This window comes from Kogia breviceps, chromosome 6 (genome assembly GCF_026419965.1).
Source record: "Kogia breviceps isolate mKogBre1 chromosome 6, mKogBre1 haplotype 1, whole genome shotgun sequence".
Classification (NCBI taxonomy): domain Eukaryota; kingdom Metazoa; phylum Chordata; class Mammalia; order Artiodactyla; family Physeteridae; genus Kogia; species Kogia breviceps.
This window is the reverse complement of record NC_081315.1, coordinates 120,028,358-120,043,621: the sequence shown is the minus strand read 5'-3', so window position 1 is coordinate 120,043,621 and position 15,264 is coordinate 120,028,358. Positions and strand designations below refer to the sequence as shown.

At 41.4% G+C, this 15,264-nt stretch overlaps 2 protein-coding genes across 2 annotated transcripts in view; one reads left to right on the top strand and one right to left on the bottom strand.

Annotated features, from left to right (window-relative positions):
- The first annotated feature begins 5,464 nt into the window (after positions 1 to 5,464).
- TIFA (TRAF interacting protein with forkhead associated domain) lies at positions 5,465 to 11,944 on the top strand. The gene is made up of 3 exons (XM_059066661.2): positions 5,465 to 5,774; positions 6,181 to 6,416; positions 10,459 to 11,944. Exon 3 carries the CDS (start codon positions 10,483 to 10,485, stop codon positions 11,038 to 11,040), a length of 558 nt encoding a protein of 185 aa, XP_058922644.1. The 5' UTR covers positions 5,465 to 5,774; positions 6,181 to 6,416; positions 10,459 to 10,482; the 3' UTR covers positions 11,041 to 11,944.
- A 2,295-nt stretch (positions 11,945 to 14,239) lies between these two features.
- Positions 14,240 to 15,264, bottom strand: part of AP1AR (adaptor related protein complex 1 associated regulatory protein) — a 38,463-nt gene continuing 37,438 nt past the window's right edge. Inside the window, exon 11 of the mRNA XM_067036491.1 lies at positions 14,240 to 15,040. Coding sequence (XP_066892592.1) covers positions 15,037 to 15,040 — 4 coding nt within the window. The 3' untranslated portion in view covers positions 14,240 to 15,036. The remainder of the gene's footprint in view (positions 15,041 to 15,264) is intronic.

Genomic DNA, 15,264 nt, shown 5'->3' with positions numbered 1-15,264 from the left:
CTGTGCTCCACAACAGGAGAGGCCACGACAATGAGAGGCCCACGTACCGAAAAAAAAAAAAAAAGAGAAGCCACCGCAATGAGAAACCCATGCACTGCAATGAAGATTAGCCCCCGCTCGCCACAACTAGAGAAAGCCCGTGCGCAGTAATGAAGACCCAACAGAGCCAAAAATAAACAAATAAAATAAATAAATTTTTTTTAAAAAGTAGAAAGAAATATTTAGGAGGTAGGTTCACAGGCCTGTGTGAGAGACATAGAAGTATGGGTAAACGACTTAGAGGCTGTCCAAAAACAATAACTGTAGTTAGAGATTACCAAGGGAAGATGTGAAAAGTCACAAAGAGCAAGTGTGGTAATATCAGTATTCATGCCAGAAGACAGGGGCCACAAACGAGACGGGGAAAGAATGTGTAGATCACAGCAGAGAAAGCAAAACAAAATTATGCTCTAAAACCAGAATTGGCTGTATAATCTGTGGGATCTCTTGTCCAAAAATTATTAAGAATTTCAAGATGGCGACAGCAGAGCCAAGCATGAGGCCCTGAGTATGGGGCCCTGTGCCACCGCTCAGGTCACGCCCTCATGAAGGCAGCCCTTCCTAAAAGCCAGGTAGGTGAGAGTGGTTGGGTCATATCTCAATAAAGTGGGAGTGGTCAACAGTACCAAATGATGCAGAGAAGTGAGAAGGATGAGGATAGAAAAGTGTCCATTGGCTTGGCAAGTAGGTCAAGGATAGTTTTAACAAGAACAAATTCAGCGGAGTAGTGGTAGAAAGGAGATGAAATATTTTAAAAATCATACTAAGATAAATAGAGTAGAAAGAGAATATTTCCATCTAAGCCTACATTAAATAAAATATCCAGGTGGAGCCTGTTTTTGGAGGGGGTTACTTTCTTTGCAAAGGTCTTCAGTGATGGAGCAATATGATCTCAAGACCAACTTAACCTTTTTATTATATAACTAATTACATAATAAACATGAAGGCCACAAACAGCAGGGAATGGTGATATTTCTATGGGCAAAATGGCCAGAATGTCATTCTGGAACTTTCTTCTCAGCATTAGTTGTCAGCACAATGATGATATAAAGAAAGAACCAGAGATGGAGGATAAAAAGAGAACTTATTCCAGGTATGGCATTTTTCTGGGGAAAGACTTTCTGTTTTATGTTATGAGAAAATGAAATTATTGTATTATAAATTAAATAATGTATATTGTCTAATCCCTCATTAGTAGCATAAAGTTGTTATTTGTTAGGATGCTGGTAATTCATTAGATTTTAAAAATTAATGGAAAAGCACTGGGACTTCCCTGGTGGCGCAGTGGATAAGACTCTGTGCTCTCAATGCAGGGGGCGTGGGTTCGATCCCTGTTTAGGGAACTAGATCCCACATGCATTCCGTAACTAAGAGTTTGCATGCTTCAACTAAGGAGCCCGCCTGCCACAACTAACACCCAGTGCAACCAAAAAAAAAAAAAAAAATTAATGGAAAAGCACTAACAAATGAAATGTAAATATTTAAATATAATATTAAAGAGGAGGAGGTTTTGGGTTTTTATTTTCTTTCTTACTAAAAATTACACTAATAAGGAGTACTATATGACAAAGTTTAGATTTAACAAGGCAAAATTAAGTTACTTGGTTTGGAGGATATGTGACAGGTAGAAATAATGCATCCCTCCCCCCAAAACTGGTCCTTCTTTTCCTGCTTACACAGCTCTCATAATAAGTGACTGGGGATTCCAGGATTAGGATCCACTGGAGTCTCTCATAACCCACTGGGCTCCTCTAATCAAAAAACCTTATTAGTGTTCTATTGTTGTCTAAAAATTACCACAAATTTAGCAGCTTAAAACGGCACGCATTAAATGATCTGTTCTATGAACTAAATGTAAAATATTTATAAATGAAGATGCATTTTAAATGTCTATAAAATGATATTATAACTAGAGCATGGACATTTTATAAGTATTTAAGAATTTAGAGGAAAAGTAATAAAGGTCCTTTGGTATACAAAAACAAACAAAAACAGCACCCATTTATTATTTCAAGGTCTCCTCAGTCAGAAATCTGGGCACATTACAGCTGAGAACACTGCAGTTCTCGTGTGAGGCCTGCGGGGACTCCTTCAAGGCCCATTCAGGTTGTTGGCAGAATTCCATATATAGAACCAAGGTTGCCAATTTTCTTGGTAGCTGTTGGCTGGGGAACACTCTCAGCTCCCAGATGTCAACCACAGTTCCTGGCCGTGTGGTCTCTGTAGACAGTTCCTGACATGGATGTTTGCGTCTAGGCCAGCAGGGGCATGTGTCTCTGACTTCCTGAAGGGCTGAGCCCTTTTAAGGATTCACATGTTTAGGTCCAGCCCAACCAGATAATCTCCCTTTGGATTCAAAGACAACTGATAAGAAACCTGGTCACAGGAAGACATCCTATCATATTCACAGATTCTGCCCACACTCAAGGTGAGGAGATTTTACAAACTGTGTATACCAGGGGGTGGGAATCTTGGGCGCTGTCTTAGAATTCTGCCTACCACTCAACTTCTCCATAACTGCCCAAGGAGGGGCCGGACAAATGGCTCGAGACAGCATGACTCCTCCTCTCACTCCACCCTCCGGGTGTGCTACCTCTGGGGGCTCCAATTTTCTCCTCACCATCTGCTGACTCTCCTGAGAGCCTGAATTTTATTGCAGTTCTCCTCATGTGAAAAGTATTAAGGCATCAAAGCATTAAGTGAGACCTTTCTCTCAGGAGACTTCTTGTATTTGGTTCTTCTTAAAAAAATCTTTATTGTGTGTGCGTGGAACCATATTGCTTGCAAATGAGACCAAAATCCAAACAATTTGAAAAAGTACACAGTGAAAAATCTCTCCCACCTCCACATTCTGCCCTCTGTCTCCCAAATTCTTTTTCTCAGACTAGCCGGTATTACAGTTCCATTTCTTGGATCTCTTTGTAGATAGTTCATGCATTTACAGACATATTTCCCCCAACAAATACAGCATTTTTGTTCTGCACTTTGGTCTTTTGCTTTAGTGATGCATCCATCAGATCTTTCCACATAGTTCTAAGTTGTGTTAACTGCAGATGCTTGACCCCAATATAGGGAGAAAGTGAAGTCTAGACTAGTTTCTCTTCATTCTCAATACTTTAGGCCCACTCCTGTCTCCCATTTAGTGGATAATGGGAAAAGAACTAAGTGAGTTATCTCAGTTGATTCTGAATGTTTGCACAGGTTGGCAGAGAGCATCAGCCCTGAGATGGGGCACTCCTGAACTGAGTCACTCTGAATCTGAGCATCTTAGCTGGGCCGGGGACAGTTAGATGAGTCTGTACCCAATTGAATATGAGAGCTGAGACAAAATTTTACTTTACTGTTTAACATTAATACAATTTGGAAATTTCAAAGTGTTCAAAGGTAGATAGAAATTTATTGAATTGTAGGCATTTTATGTTATTTCCAGATTAAACGATTCATCACTAATTCAGATAGTAAATCCCTCTCTTTTTTTTTTTTTTTCCTATCAACAATATAGATGCCTGGTGTTTCTTCTGTTTTGCTCTGATAAACAATTCTGGTCTCACTTTTGAGGTACCATTTCTCTGAAGGGTTCCTTTTAATCTCTCTAATTAGTAGCCTAGGAATACTTAAACCCTCCAGAAAGCATTTAGCTTACTCCATCTATCCCTGGCAACACTCACAGCATTTGGCTGTGTCAAGTGAAGTTAACCAACCTTTAAAGCCATCCAAAGCCTTCCTTCATTAAACTCACAGGAAAGGAGTCTATCCACATTCCGTGTAATTTAAAAGATGTTGAAAACTCATGAGCAGTTCTGAGTGCAAGAGAAAGTTCTTGAAACTTCAAAATCAAAGAACGGGTTTGTCAAAATGACACAACCGCATCGAAACCAAAACAAAAATCGTTTTGCTCCTTTCCGAAAAGGAAATCTGCAAATAAGAGGCCCTAAAAAGTGCTTTTCAGTAGGTATGTTCTCATCAGCACATGCGTGATGGTAGCACATGCTGGAATCCTTACATTTCTTCAGATTGATGTTACTTTGGCTGAAGTATTTTCACACGGGCTTTTAGTAATTTTCTTGCTTTCAGAGAAATCACAGGCTGAGACGAGGATATTTCATAAACCTCTTCCTGTAATATCTAGTAAACTTTCATCACATAAAGTCCTATTGTGTTCCTTTAACAGCAAAGACATTTTCATTATCAAAGAACGATGTTCATGTTTCTCTGTAAATGCTATTGTTACTCTATTTAAACTTTTATCTTGAATAACAGTAAAAAAAGTAAAATCTGTAGAACTGTAAAATAATCACTGTTATTTTTTTCTCAGGTTTTTTTTTTTTTTTTGGTACGCGGGCCTCTCACTGTCGTGGCCTCTCCCGTTGCAGAGCACAGGCTCCGGACGACGCAAGCTCAGCGGCCATGGCTCACGGGCCCAGCCGCTCCGCGGCATGTGGGATCTTCCCGGACCAGGGCACGAACCCGCGTCCGCTGCATCGGCATGCGGATTCTCAACCACTGCGCCACCAGGGAAGCCCAATCACTGTTATTTTATTGCCAGTGAAACGGACCCATAAACAAGCGCTCTCCTCAAGTCAAGGACGGAACCCAGACAAATGAGCGGCTTCCATCAGACATTTACCAGAGTTGGTGGGCGGTTTCCCAAGCCTTGAAGTAAGTAAGCCAGTATGACCTCGGTCACCAGAAGCTTTGTCCCCCCACTGCTGTTCTCAGCCCTTTTTCTCTTCATACAGTCTCCTGTCTCCCTCTAGACACCTATTGTCTTTAGGCTCGCTACACCTTTCGCTCATCCCAGATCTTCTCCCTGAGGCAGGAAAATAGTATCATCTTATTTACTCTAAGCTATAAAGGACCCTGGGAGATTGAGCGTTTCCTGTTGTACCAGGTACTAGCCCTTACTTTTGGAACCCGAGACCCTGGGTGGTTGAGTGAGGACTGCCTTCAGGTACGATGGGGAGAGAGGCTCATCAGGAGCTCTGGAGCAAGTTCTGCCTCTTCCTCGCTCAGAAACTTAATCACTCTCTGGGCCTCAGTTGACTCATCTGTAAAGTGGATCTACTCTCCCGACTGTGAGGATTGCATAAGAGTAACGTGCGTCCCGCACCTGTCAACTCCTCGCCTCTCCCCACAACGGTCCCAGGCCAACACTCGCAATGTGTGTGGGGAAGTCGCCCTTAATGTTGAAGAGATTCAGTCCCCTTCTCAAAATCCGGCTCGCAAGGCACACCCTCTTCGGAGGGGCCCTCGTTTGGGAGGTGAGGTCCTCGCCGGCTTACCTCGCATCCCACCCGACCTGGAGGCTGGGCTTTCTGGTCTGACAGGGCAGCGTCGGACACGGAGAAGGCGGGGGGCGGGGGACGGGGTGGGGCTGGCAAGGGCCGGGCGGAGTCTAGGAACCTCCGCGCTTTCGGTCTTAAGGGCTCAGCGGAGGCGGCGCACTCGGCCGGCCGATGGAAGGAGTCGCCGTGCGCGCCTCCGCGTCTGAAAGCCGCAGTCCCCCGCGGCCCCGGCTGGGTTGCGTCTGCGTCCCTCTCTCCCCGCTCGGCCCTGTCCCTTCCGCTTCGGCTCACACCTGCTCCCCCTCCTCGCACCCCAGACCGCAGAGTGGCGGCGGCGCGGCCGGCGGGCGGTGACCACCCCCCAATCCAGGGCCTCCGCCAGGTCGCGTCCATTAACCTCGTGCCGAGCCCGGAAAGCAAAGGGAAGTTCACGGACTCTGGGACCCCAAGGTACCTGTCTAGGGGCGGTCTGGGGTGTAAAGTGGGGACTGCGTCTTTTCTGCTTATCGCCCGGAGAGGGAAGCTTTGTCGAGGGGTTTTCCGGGGCGTTGTGTAGAGTCATCTCCTGCTCCTCCCGCGTACTCGGCTGCGGGCAGACGCACGGAGTGATCCCAGCTTTACAAACTATAGGAATATTTATAAATGGAGCGAGGGAGCTCTGAAAGGAAATATTGGAGATGGGTTTTACTTGTACTTTCCCGTGCTTTGCAAAGTTACCCACCCCCCAATCAGTAAACAAAAAGGAATTCCATTTATGAAGTGTAGCTCACCGAGCAATTGCATGTAGACCTGCCTTGCTTCAGCCTGTTTGGTTAGGAAAATAACGTAATCCGTTGTTTCCTGGGACTTTCTCCAGCTTTCAGATTGAAAGGAGGAATTTCCCAAATTTTCTGGAGCGAGAATACACCCTGAGCCTCGCAGCAGAAGTCCGCAGCCACAGAGAACCGGACTCTGCAATGTTGGCCGGCTACAGGCCAATCAGGCACGGTGGGGGAAAGAAGACATCGTCTCCGGCAAAAACTGAGCTTTACTAAGGTTTTCCTCCTGTTGATTTTGGTTTTCACGACTCCTTTAGCAAGACCTGTTGCTTAAGTAAGTATTGATTCTGCTGAACAGTAGCGTTCACGGATGTCTTCAAAGCCACACTACAGGGTGATGACCTGGTGAGGGGGGTCAGGATAGTTGTCTTTTGCTGTGCTTCCAAGTTTCTCTTCCCTTCCTATTAGCTCAGTGCCAGCAAAGTTATTGTAGTTCATTTGTTAACACAAATATTACTGTATGTCAGACATCATTACAGTGTTTTACAGCTTTTTGATGTCAGAGATAATGGTTTAAACCCACTTTGATGATAATCTCCAACTCCATTTAGTTCCATAAAAATCAGATGGTTTGTGACTTTGTAAAGAAAGTATTTGTTATATGTTTGAATAGATATTAGATGCACATGGTATAAAATTCCGAAAGTACAGAGTGTGCAGTGACAAGTCTCCTTTCCACCATAGATCCCAGTTTCCCTCTCCAGAGGTAACCACTGATACCACTACATAAGCTCATTGTTACTATGTTTCTTTGATAACTTAGGCCAAACAGATTTGAAAAAGCTGCTTTTGAGCACCTGCACACTAGTGACTTTTTAAATAAAAAATCCAACAATTTTATTATTTTAGTTTTTTTTTGTTAGTTTCTGTCTTTTCTGTTTCTACTGACCACTCTGAAATGTCAGAGATTCAGGTCACTTTGTAGAGGGAACTTGCAGCTCTGCAGACTAATGAATAGGTTAGTTTCTGAGTTCCTTGAGGTCAGATACCATGGTTTCCTCACCTTTGGAGCTCCCTAACAACCCACCATAATTACTAGTGACCTGCCAACATCCATACACCCAGGCTTAAGGTTAACTGATAATCGAAGTAACCTGGTGCTTCACAGCCTCTTCCTCTTATGAGGAGCCAGTAACAATGTGTTTGCATCCCCAACACTAGATTCTAGGTTGGTGTCCTGCTAGTTCTGACAGACACCTCCGTGGCCTTCTTCTCTACTGGTCAGCTGCTATAGTTTGTGAAGTGACTGGTATTTGCGAGTAATGTTTGTAGTGGGCAAGAGAGAGGGTGCATTTCCGTTGTGTGAATCCTGCCTTTGACACTGTCTTTGTGACCTGGGCTACTTAGATAAACCCTCTGAGACTTTGCTCCCTCATCTGTGAAGCGGTGATTCATAGCGTTATTTTGAAAATTAAGTAAGACAGTACGTATAAAGGGCTAGCCTTGTGCCTGGCACATGAAAGGCATACAGTAAGTAGCAGCCTTTGTTACTGTCAGTCTTTGTTATCGTTTCATACATTCATAAGATAGGTGAGTGCATGTGTCAGGGTACCTTATGGCTCAGTAACACCTTACAAGAAGGGTTAATTTTTGCTTATATTATGAGTCTCTATGGCTCTGTCTTTGGCCCTTCCCTCTGGGACCCCACGCTGAGCTGCTACTTTTGTGGACCACCGATGTGGCATACGGAAAGAGAAGAGGCAGGTCTATCTACACAGTGGTTTTTAAAACCTGTGCTTGGAAATAAGCTTCATGTTACTTCCATTCACATTTCATTGATATGGTTGTCACTGGAGTGGGAAGTATCATCTTTCTAAAGGGGCTGAACCAGTAGAGATAGGCCTGGTAGTGGGGGGCAGCAAATACTTGACAGTAACACAGGTTACAACTGTGAACCCAGAAGTTCATCAAAACCTGAGAATTGAGTCACCCCAAGACACTTATAGCCACTGATTTATAAGCCAGAGTGCCAAATTTTTCCTTTAATATATCTCCCCTGGGTACTAGGCATAAGAGCCTGTATGGGGCAAAATTTTCTTGATGGTGGATTTTCTCAAAAGACTGAATTAATTCTAAGCTACTAGGTTATGTAAAAAACACAAAAACACAAATTTGGGTGTTACCAAAAGACTGTATCCAGAATATACCATGTTTTAATATCCAGGTCTCCCTTTGGAACTGTTATTGTCCAAAGTCCAAGAATGAATTAGTGATGGCAGTGTATCCTAGACAAGGCAGAAATCATGACAGATTCTTGCTCTTTCTTTTTAGGCTCTTTACTTGTTATCAGCTAATTGTTTTCTTGTCAACCACTAATTGCATCATCTCATGATTTATTATATTTATTCTCTTTTAAGCTGTCCGTTTCTTGAATAACGACTTTATTATTGTAACTAAAGTATTTTCAAATCATGGTGATTAACCAGTTCTACCCACTGTGTGTTAATTCTTGCTGCCTTTGGTTTCATAGTAATTTTTATCACCCTTGCTCCAAGATTCTGAGCATTCCTTTCTCTTTTTCTGCTTATAGCTGGACATTTGTTGCTTGGGTAAGGCAATATGATAAAATAATGTCCAAAAAGAACCTATTATGAAAGTAAATTTAAAACTAAAAATACGTTTCTAAATCAATAAAAAAGAAATTTTGCTTAGTTATTTGTTAAGTAATTGAATAAATTGACTTTTTGCAACACAACTTTGCAAAACAGAAGATTGTATTTTAAAAGTAAATTGCAGCAAGCATGGAAAGGAAAACATTGTTTTTTTCTTTTTAACCAGCATAATTCTGATACCAATATCTAATATAGATGGCAAACAAAAACCAGTAAAACTACAAATCAACTTCGCTTAAGGCTATTGCTCCCCAAACCCCACTGTAAATACTGTATTAAGGAATGCAGGGAGCACTCAGCATCACTCTAACTACTGGTATAAGTTACTACCACACTAGATTAAAGGAATTCTATGCAGCTGTTTAAGATTGAGGTATATTTACATGTATAGATATGGAAAAAATCACCCATTTGTGTTACTAATTGAAAAATACAAGGTCTAGAACTAAATACCGTATGTTCCTATTTGTGTAAGAATTTTTTTTCTCTCTGTGTAGAAATGTGTTATGTGTCTTTGAGTGCACACAGAGTTTTGCTTGGGGTGTAAAGAAGACTTCTGTAAGGATAAAAGCAACATTTATAGTGGTTGACTCTAGAAAAATAAAAAAAGGATTAGGGTGAAGGGAAGATACTTTAAAAAATCCTTTTTCAGTGTTTGTATTTTTAAATCATGTGCGTGTAATTCTTTTAAAATAAACTGGTTTTAAAATGGCAGTTTGGGGTCAAAATAACCTCACAGATTTTAATAATTAATTCTTCTGTCTGTTTTACTGCTTAAACTACTCCACTGATTATTAAAGGTACATATAGTGAGTTGGAGGTGGAGGGCACCATGGGGCCATGCACTCTAGAGGGATGGGTTAACAGCAGTTAGATTGACCTGCTTGTGGCTAATGACAGTTTGTCTGTCCAGTCAGTAGGAACCATTGACAAAAATAAATAATTCCAGTACAAGTACAGACTATGATATTTAGAACTACCTCATGGAGATTTTTTAAAAAAAAATAAAAAGTGTGTAATGTCTAAATTAAAAAATTATAGAATAAAGTAAACTTTTAAAGCATTTACTATTTCTAACCCTTTACCTACTAGAAATCTAAGTCAGGATATAAAGGACGAATGTTGCAGTTATTTGTATATAACTTTTACATGTCTTTAATCAGGATAATACATAATACCTCAAAAGTCACAGAAGCCCATACCTGAGTGTGGTAGTTATTCATCCTGTTCCACCCAAAACAATACAAAATTTCATAATACCTTAAGTTTTAATTCAGTTAATAAACTGTAGGTTCCTTCATGTTTATATCCTCATTTCTTTATTCCTGATTTTATGTTTAAAGTACAGCTGTCATGTTTGGTCTGGGACCAAGTCACTCTATTTAAATGAAAAAGGAACGGAAGTTTCTTTATGCTCCCCCCAAATTACTTTATCAATAGTCATTCCCTGTTATCGTCCAGATTATATGTATGGTCTTACTGTCAAACTAGAAATGAAAAATAGAGAGGAAAAAGTAATGCACCAGTTTGTATGGGGTTTGGTATAAGATTTCACATACCTACTCATTAACTGAAAGTATCCTGCCTATGTATTGTTTTCTTAAAGTCTAAATAAATCAGAAGATTTTCATCAAAATATTAGAATCAGAGATCTCAATGCCTGATGTATGGGAGTGAACTAACGTGCTGACTTGACTGTTGCAGGCGGGTCAGATTCTGGTGTACATCATGTCCAGTTTCGAAGATGCCGACACAGAAGAGACAGTAACTTGTCTCCAGATGACTGTTTACCATCCTGGCCACCAGCAAAATGGAATATTCCAATCAATAAGGTTTTTTAACCGAGAAAAACTCCCCTCCAGCGAAGTGGTGAAATTTGGCCGAAGTTCCAACACCTGTCATTATACCTTTTGGGACAAACAGGTTTCCCGAGTCCAGTTTTCTTTGCAGCTATTTAAAAAGTTTGATAGCTCAGTTCTCTCTTTTGAAATTAAAAATATGAGTAAGAAGACCAATCTGATTGTGGACAACAAGGAGCTGGGCTACCTAAATAAAATGGACCTGCCACACAAATGCCTGGTTAGGTTTGGGAACTATCAGTTCCTGATGGAGAAGGAAGATGGAGAGTCATTAGAATTTTTTGAGATTCAATTTTCTTTGTCTACAAGACCACTCTTGCAAGAGAACAACTGGCTACCACAGAAGCCCACACCTGAGTGTGGCAGTTTTTCATCCTGTTCCACCCAAAACAATTCTCCTATAGAAATGGGTGAAAATGAATGGTAAACTCAGAGGGTTAAGGGAATCATGAAGGATGAAGAACTCTGTAGACACTTTACAGACAGTCCACTTATTAAGAGTTTCTTAGTGTAGTATATTACTGTCATCTATTACTTTGTCAAATTTGAGATCTGGTGTTATCATTTGAACTCTGTAACTTGTGTTAGTCATTGATTTAGTCACCTGTTGCATTGCTGGATGTGTGAAGAATTACTGTAAGTGTATATCTGTGAGCATTAATGTACAGATAGTATCCTTTGTGATGAAGGAATAGTGTTCTCAAAAGAGTTATGTTACTTTCTTTTTATGCCTGATTTTGGTCCTATGTTTTATATTGTTTCGTTTTGGTTTGGTCATATTATTTCACAGTAGTCATTTGTTTTCAAGGTCAGGGCTACAAACAAGTTATTATGGGTGTTGTAGCCTGTTGGTATTTGTAGTACCAGAGTATTGGAACAGAGCATAATGTTTTTTAGTGTGTCATCGTGGTTTTAATATGGGAAGACTTATTTGAGCAATAATACCTTGATTTTCTGTTTTTTTTTTTCTCTATAGACTTATACTGTTTATTCCCAAGAATACCGTTTTCCTTGTCTGTATTCAGTATCTAAAACCAATATTTTAAACATTTTAACGAGCCACTGTGTTAAATTTAGAATTCTTTTTCTTTTTCCTTTTTTTGGCTGCACCACACGGCTTGCGGGATCTTAGTTCCCCGACCAGGGATTGAACCCTGGCCCCTGGCAGTGGAAGCGCCGACTCCTAACCACTGGACTGCCAGGGATTCCCAATTTTTCATTTTTCTTACCAAATTTTAAATAGTTTTTTATGTACTAGAGTTTTAAATTCCATGAATTCAAAATTTTAACAGCATCCGTGTACATAATAAAGTCAAAGTTTAATTCTCTAACCATTTTCTTTGAAACTCTTTCTGAAGAAAGGGAGGAACTGTTTTTAGACTGCTCTAAGGGAGGACTGCAGTAGGCCGCAGGCAGAGGCTGTGGCTGGGGATTCAGACACATCCAGCTGTGACCCTCAACGCATACTGGCTCCGTTATTTGTTCCTCACCCCGCATGGAGGCACATGGCCACCAGTAGCTCCCAAGTTCTATATGTTACCAATCACCCACTCAAAGAGAACCTCATCTCCTAATTCTAGTCCAAGAGAAGGGTCAGCTTGGGTCAGGTGCCCACCCATCTACCAATCAACTTGCCTCAGGTCACGTTAACTAATGGCTGCTCCAGTCAGTGACAATGTGGATAAGAAAAGCATTTTCTCAAAAAATGGCCACAGTGGGGTGTGGGTGAGGGCAAACAAAACAGTTGGTGTTTGATACTAGGTACTGCAGCTAAGTTGTGAGACTCACTGTTCACCGCTTAAGGACTCACTTGTCCCAGGAAACTGATTTTTCTTGGGCTCTTTAAGTAAAGGGGTGTATTAATTGGTGCCAGTGTTATAGTCATAGGCAGTCTCTTTTTGAACCTGAAACTTTATGACAAGGGGGTGCTTTCCAATGGTGAAATATCATATTCTATGTGATTATATAACCATATTCTAGAAGATTCTGTCTACTATCTACTGCATTGACTGACTTGAAGAAGCATTACTTTTAGGCTCTAACATGAGTGTAGTATTAGTAGTATTAGTTTTAATATGCCTTGTGGAAAAATTAGCTATAATCTTTACTACCAGGAGATAACTGTTGTTCACATTTCGTGTGTATATATTTGGTAGCTGATTCCATGTTATCTCATGGCCCTTTAAACATTTTCAGTTCTCTAACACTTGTTTAATTCCTTACAGTAATTGTTATCATCTGTTAAAATAACAGGTGAGGTTACTATTTTATTTTCTGGAGCCTGATTCAAACAGTTAGATCTTCCATTTGAGGTGATGACAGAGGATGAACACTTGGAAAATTGTGATTGGAATTTACTGGGCTTCTAGTTGGTATGAGTTGTACCCAAGTCCAATCACTCATCATTCTACTATCCAACCTACATGAAAATATTTATTTGGCCAGGTATCTCTCTAAGTAATGCATTTAGGGTAGGGACACTGGTGAAAAAAATAGGAAAGCAGTGGTTTTAGCGCTGATGCTGGTTTCAACATTTTGTTGCTGGTGGAAGGCCACTGAGGGACTAGAGATGAGCCAGTTTGGCATTGCTTACTAGCATCTTCATAGAAGAGATCATCGTGAGATGCAGGGGAACACAACTGCTTTCTTAATACTGTTAGTGGAATCATTTCTCAAAAACCCAAATCAAGGTAGTAATATTTTAAAACAGAAAACTTATGAGGTTAGACAGTCAAAATAAGGTGTGACATGGGAATTCCCTGGCAGTCCCGTGGTTAGGATTCCACGCTTTCACTGCCGAGGGCGCAGGTTCAATCCCTGGTCTGGGAACTAAGATCCCCACAAGTCACACAGCGCTCCAATTACTGGAAAAAAACAATAAAAGCAGGCATAATTCCTGGTTATACCATTTTAAAAGTTCTAGCATCTTAAAACACTCACACAACTCCATATACCCTCCAGTTACCCTATTTCTCTGCTCTGACTGCAACTTTTCAAATAAATTGTCTACGCTGGCCATTCTTTATTCTTTGCCCCTTACAAGATACTTCTCAGTTTCCATCCCTTCATTTGAAAAAATGGAACATACAATATTCATGTTCCCAAGCCCAGCTGATGCACGTGCCCTTTCTCTCAGTGCCCAAGCAGCATTTGATATCATTGACTCCTCTCTTTCTGGCTCTGGTGACACCACATTCTTTGGTTCCTCGAATTCCTCCCGTATCTGCTTCTTTTGGCTTGTTCTCTACCCGCGACTTCTGAAGGGCAGCACTTAATTGGGCTTCTCGGCCTGTCAGCTTCCTCAGGGGAATCTCAGCTGGAATAATTACTTAACTTACTATTTACCTACTACCGACTCCTAAACTTGTACCTATTCTTCTCTGAGCTGTAGACTTATATCCCATCACCTACTTGGCAGACATCTTCATTCAGGTTTTTTTAAATAAATACCTCAAATTTAACTTTCCAAAACAGAGCTCTTAATTTCCTCCAATTTCCCAAACCTGTTCCTCCCACTATACTTATTAAGTCAGAAACCAAGAAGTTATCATCAAGAGTAGCCGTAGCTGCTAGTTCAGCTGTCATACTTCCATAGATTTGGCCAACAGAAAGGCAATGAACTCGAATAGATTTAAACAGTTTATTACTTACACAGCAAAAGCAGGACCAGTGAGGAGTCAGTGTCCCGCAGCCCTGGTCGCTAGGGATGTCTGGAGCTAACACTGAACCGGGGTGGGCTGGATGACAGATGCCTTCAGTGGAGGGCAGCTCTGTTACTGAGGAACCAACTCTAAACTCCAACCAAGCAGCCTTGTTAGCCTCCATCTGTACCTGAATGCGGGTGAGGTGGACATCCCTTGCCTTGCTGGAACCAGGGAGCGCGATGAGAAACTGCCTCACGGCAGCCTTCTGCAAGCCAGGGAGGCAGATGATAAACGGCCTTGCGGTGGCTCCTCTAAGACTGCCTGTCTTGCCATGTTCCAGGAAGGACCGTAGGGGTTTCTGTCAAGACTTGGGTCAGACTACGGTTGAGTGTTGGCTATGCAGATATGCAAAGTGAGCAAGGTCGCCAGGGCACCATGCTGAATGCATTACCCTACAGTTAGTGGGCAGAGGATCTGAAGACGTTTTTCCAAGGAAGACATACAGACGGCTCACAGGCCATAAAAGGATGTTCAATATTAATCATTAGGGAAATGCAAATCAGAACCACAATGAGGTATCACCTCACATCTGTCAGGATGGCTATTATCGAAAAGACAGCAAATAACAAGTTGTTGGCAAGGATGTACAGAAAAGGGAACCCTTGTGCACTGTTGGTAGAAATGTAAATTGGTGCAGCCACTATGGAAAACAGTATGGAGATTCCTCAAAAAATTAGAAATAAACTACCATATGATTCAGCAGTTCCACTCCTGGATATTTATCTGAAGAAAACAAAAACACTAATTAGAAAAGATATATACACCCCAATGCTCATTGCAGCCTTACTTACAATAGAAGAGATATGAAAGCGCCCAAAGTGCCTATCAATAGATAAGTGGATAAAGAAGACATGGTGTGTGTGTGTGTGTGTGTGTGTGTGTGTGTGTGTGTGTGTGTGTGTGTGTGTGCGTGCCTATTACTCAGCCATTAAAAAAAAAGGAAATCT

Coding starts and splice junctions, on each gene's coding strand:
- TIFA (XM_059066661.2), top strand. CDS start 10,483: ATGTCCAGTTTCGAAGATGCCGACACAGAAGAGACAGTAACTTGTCTC.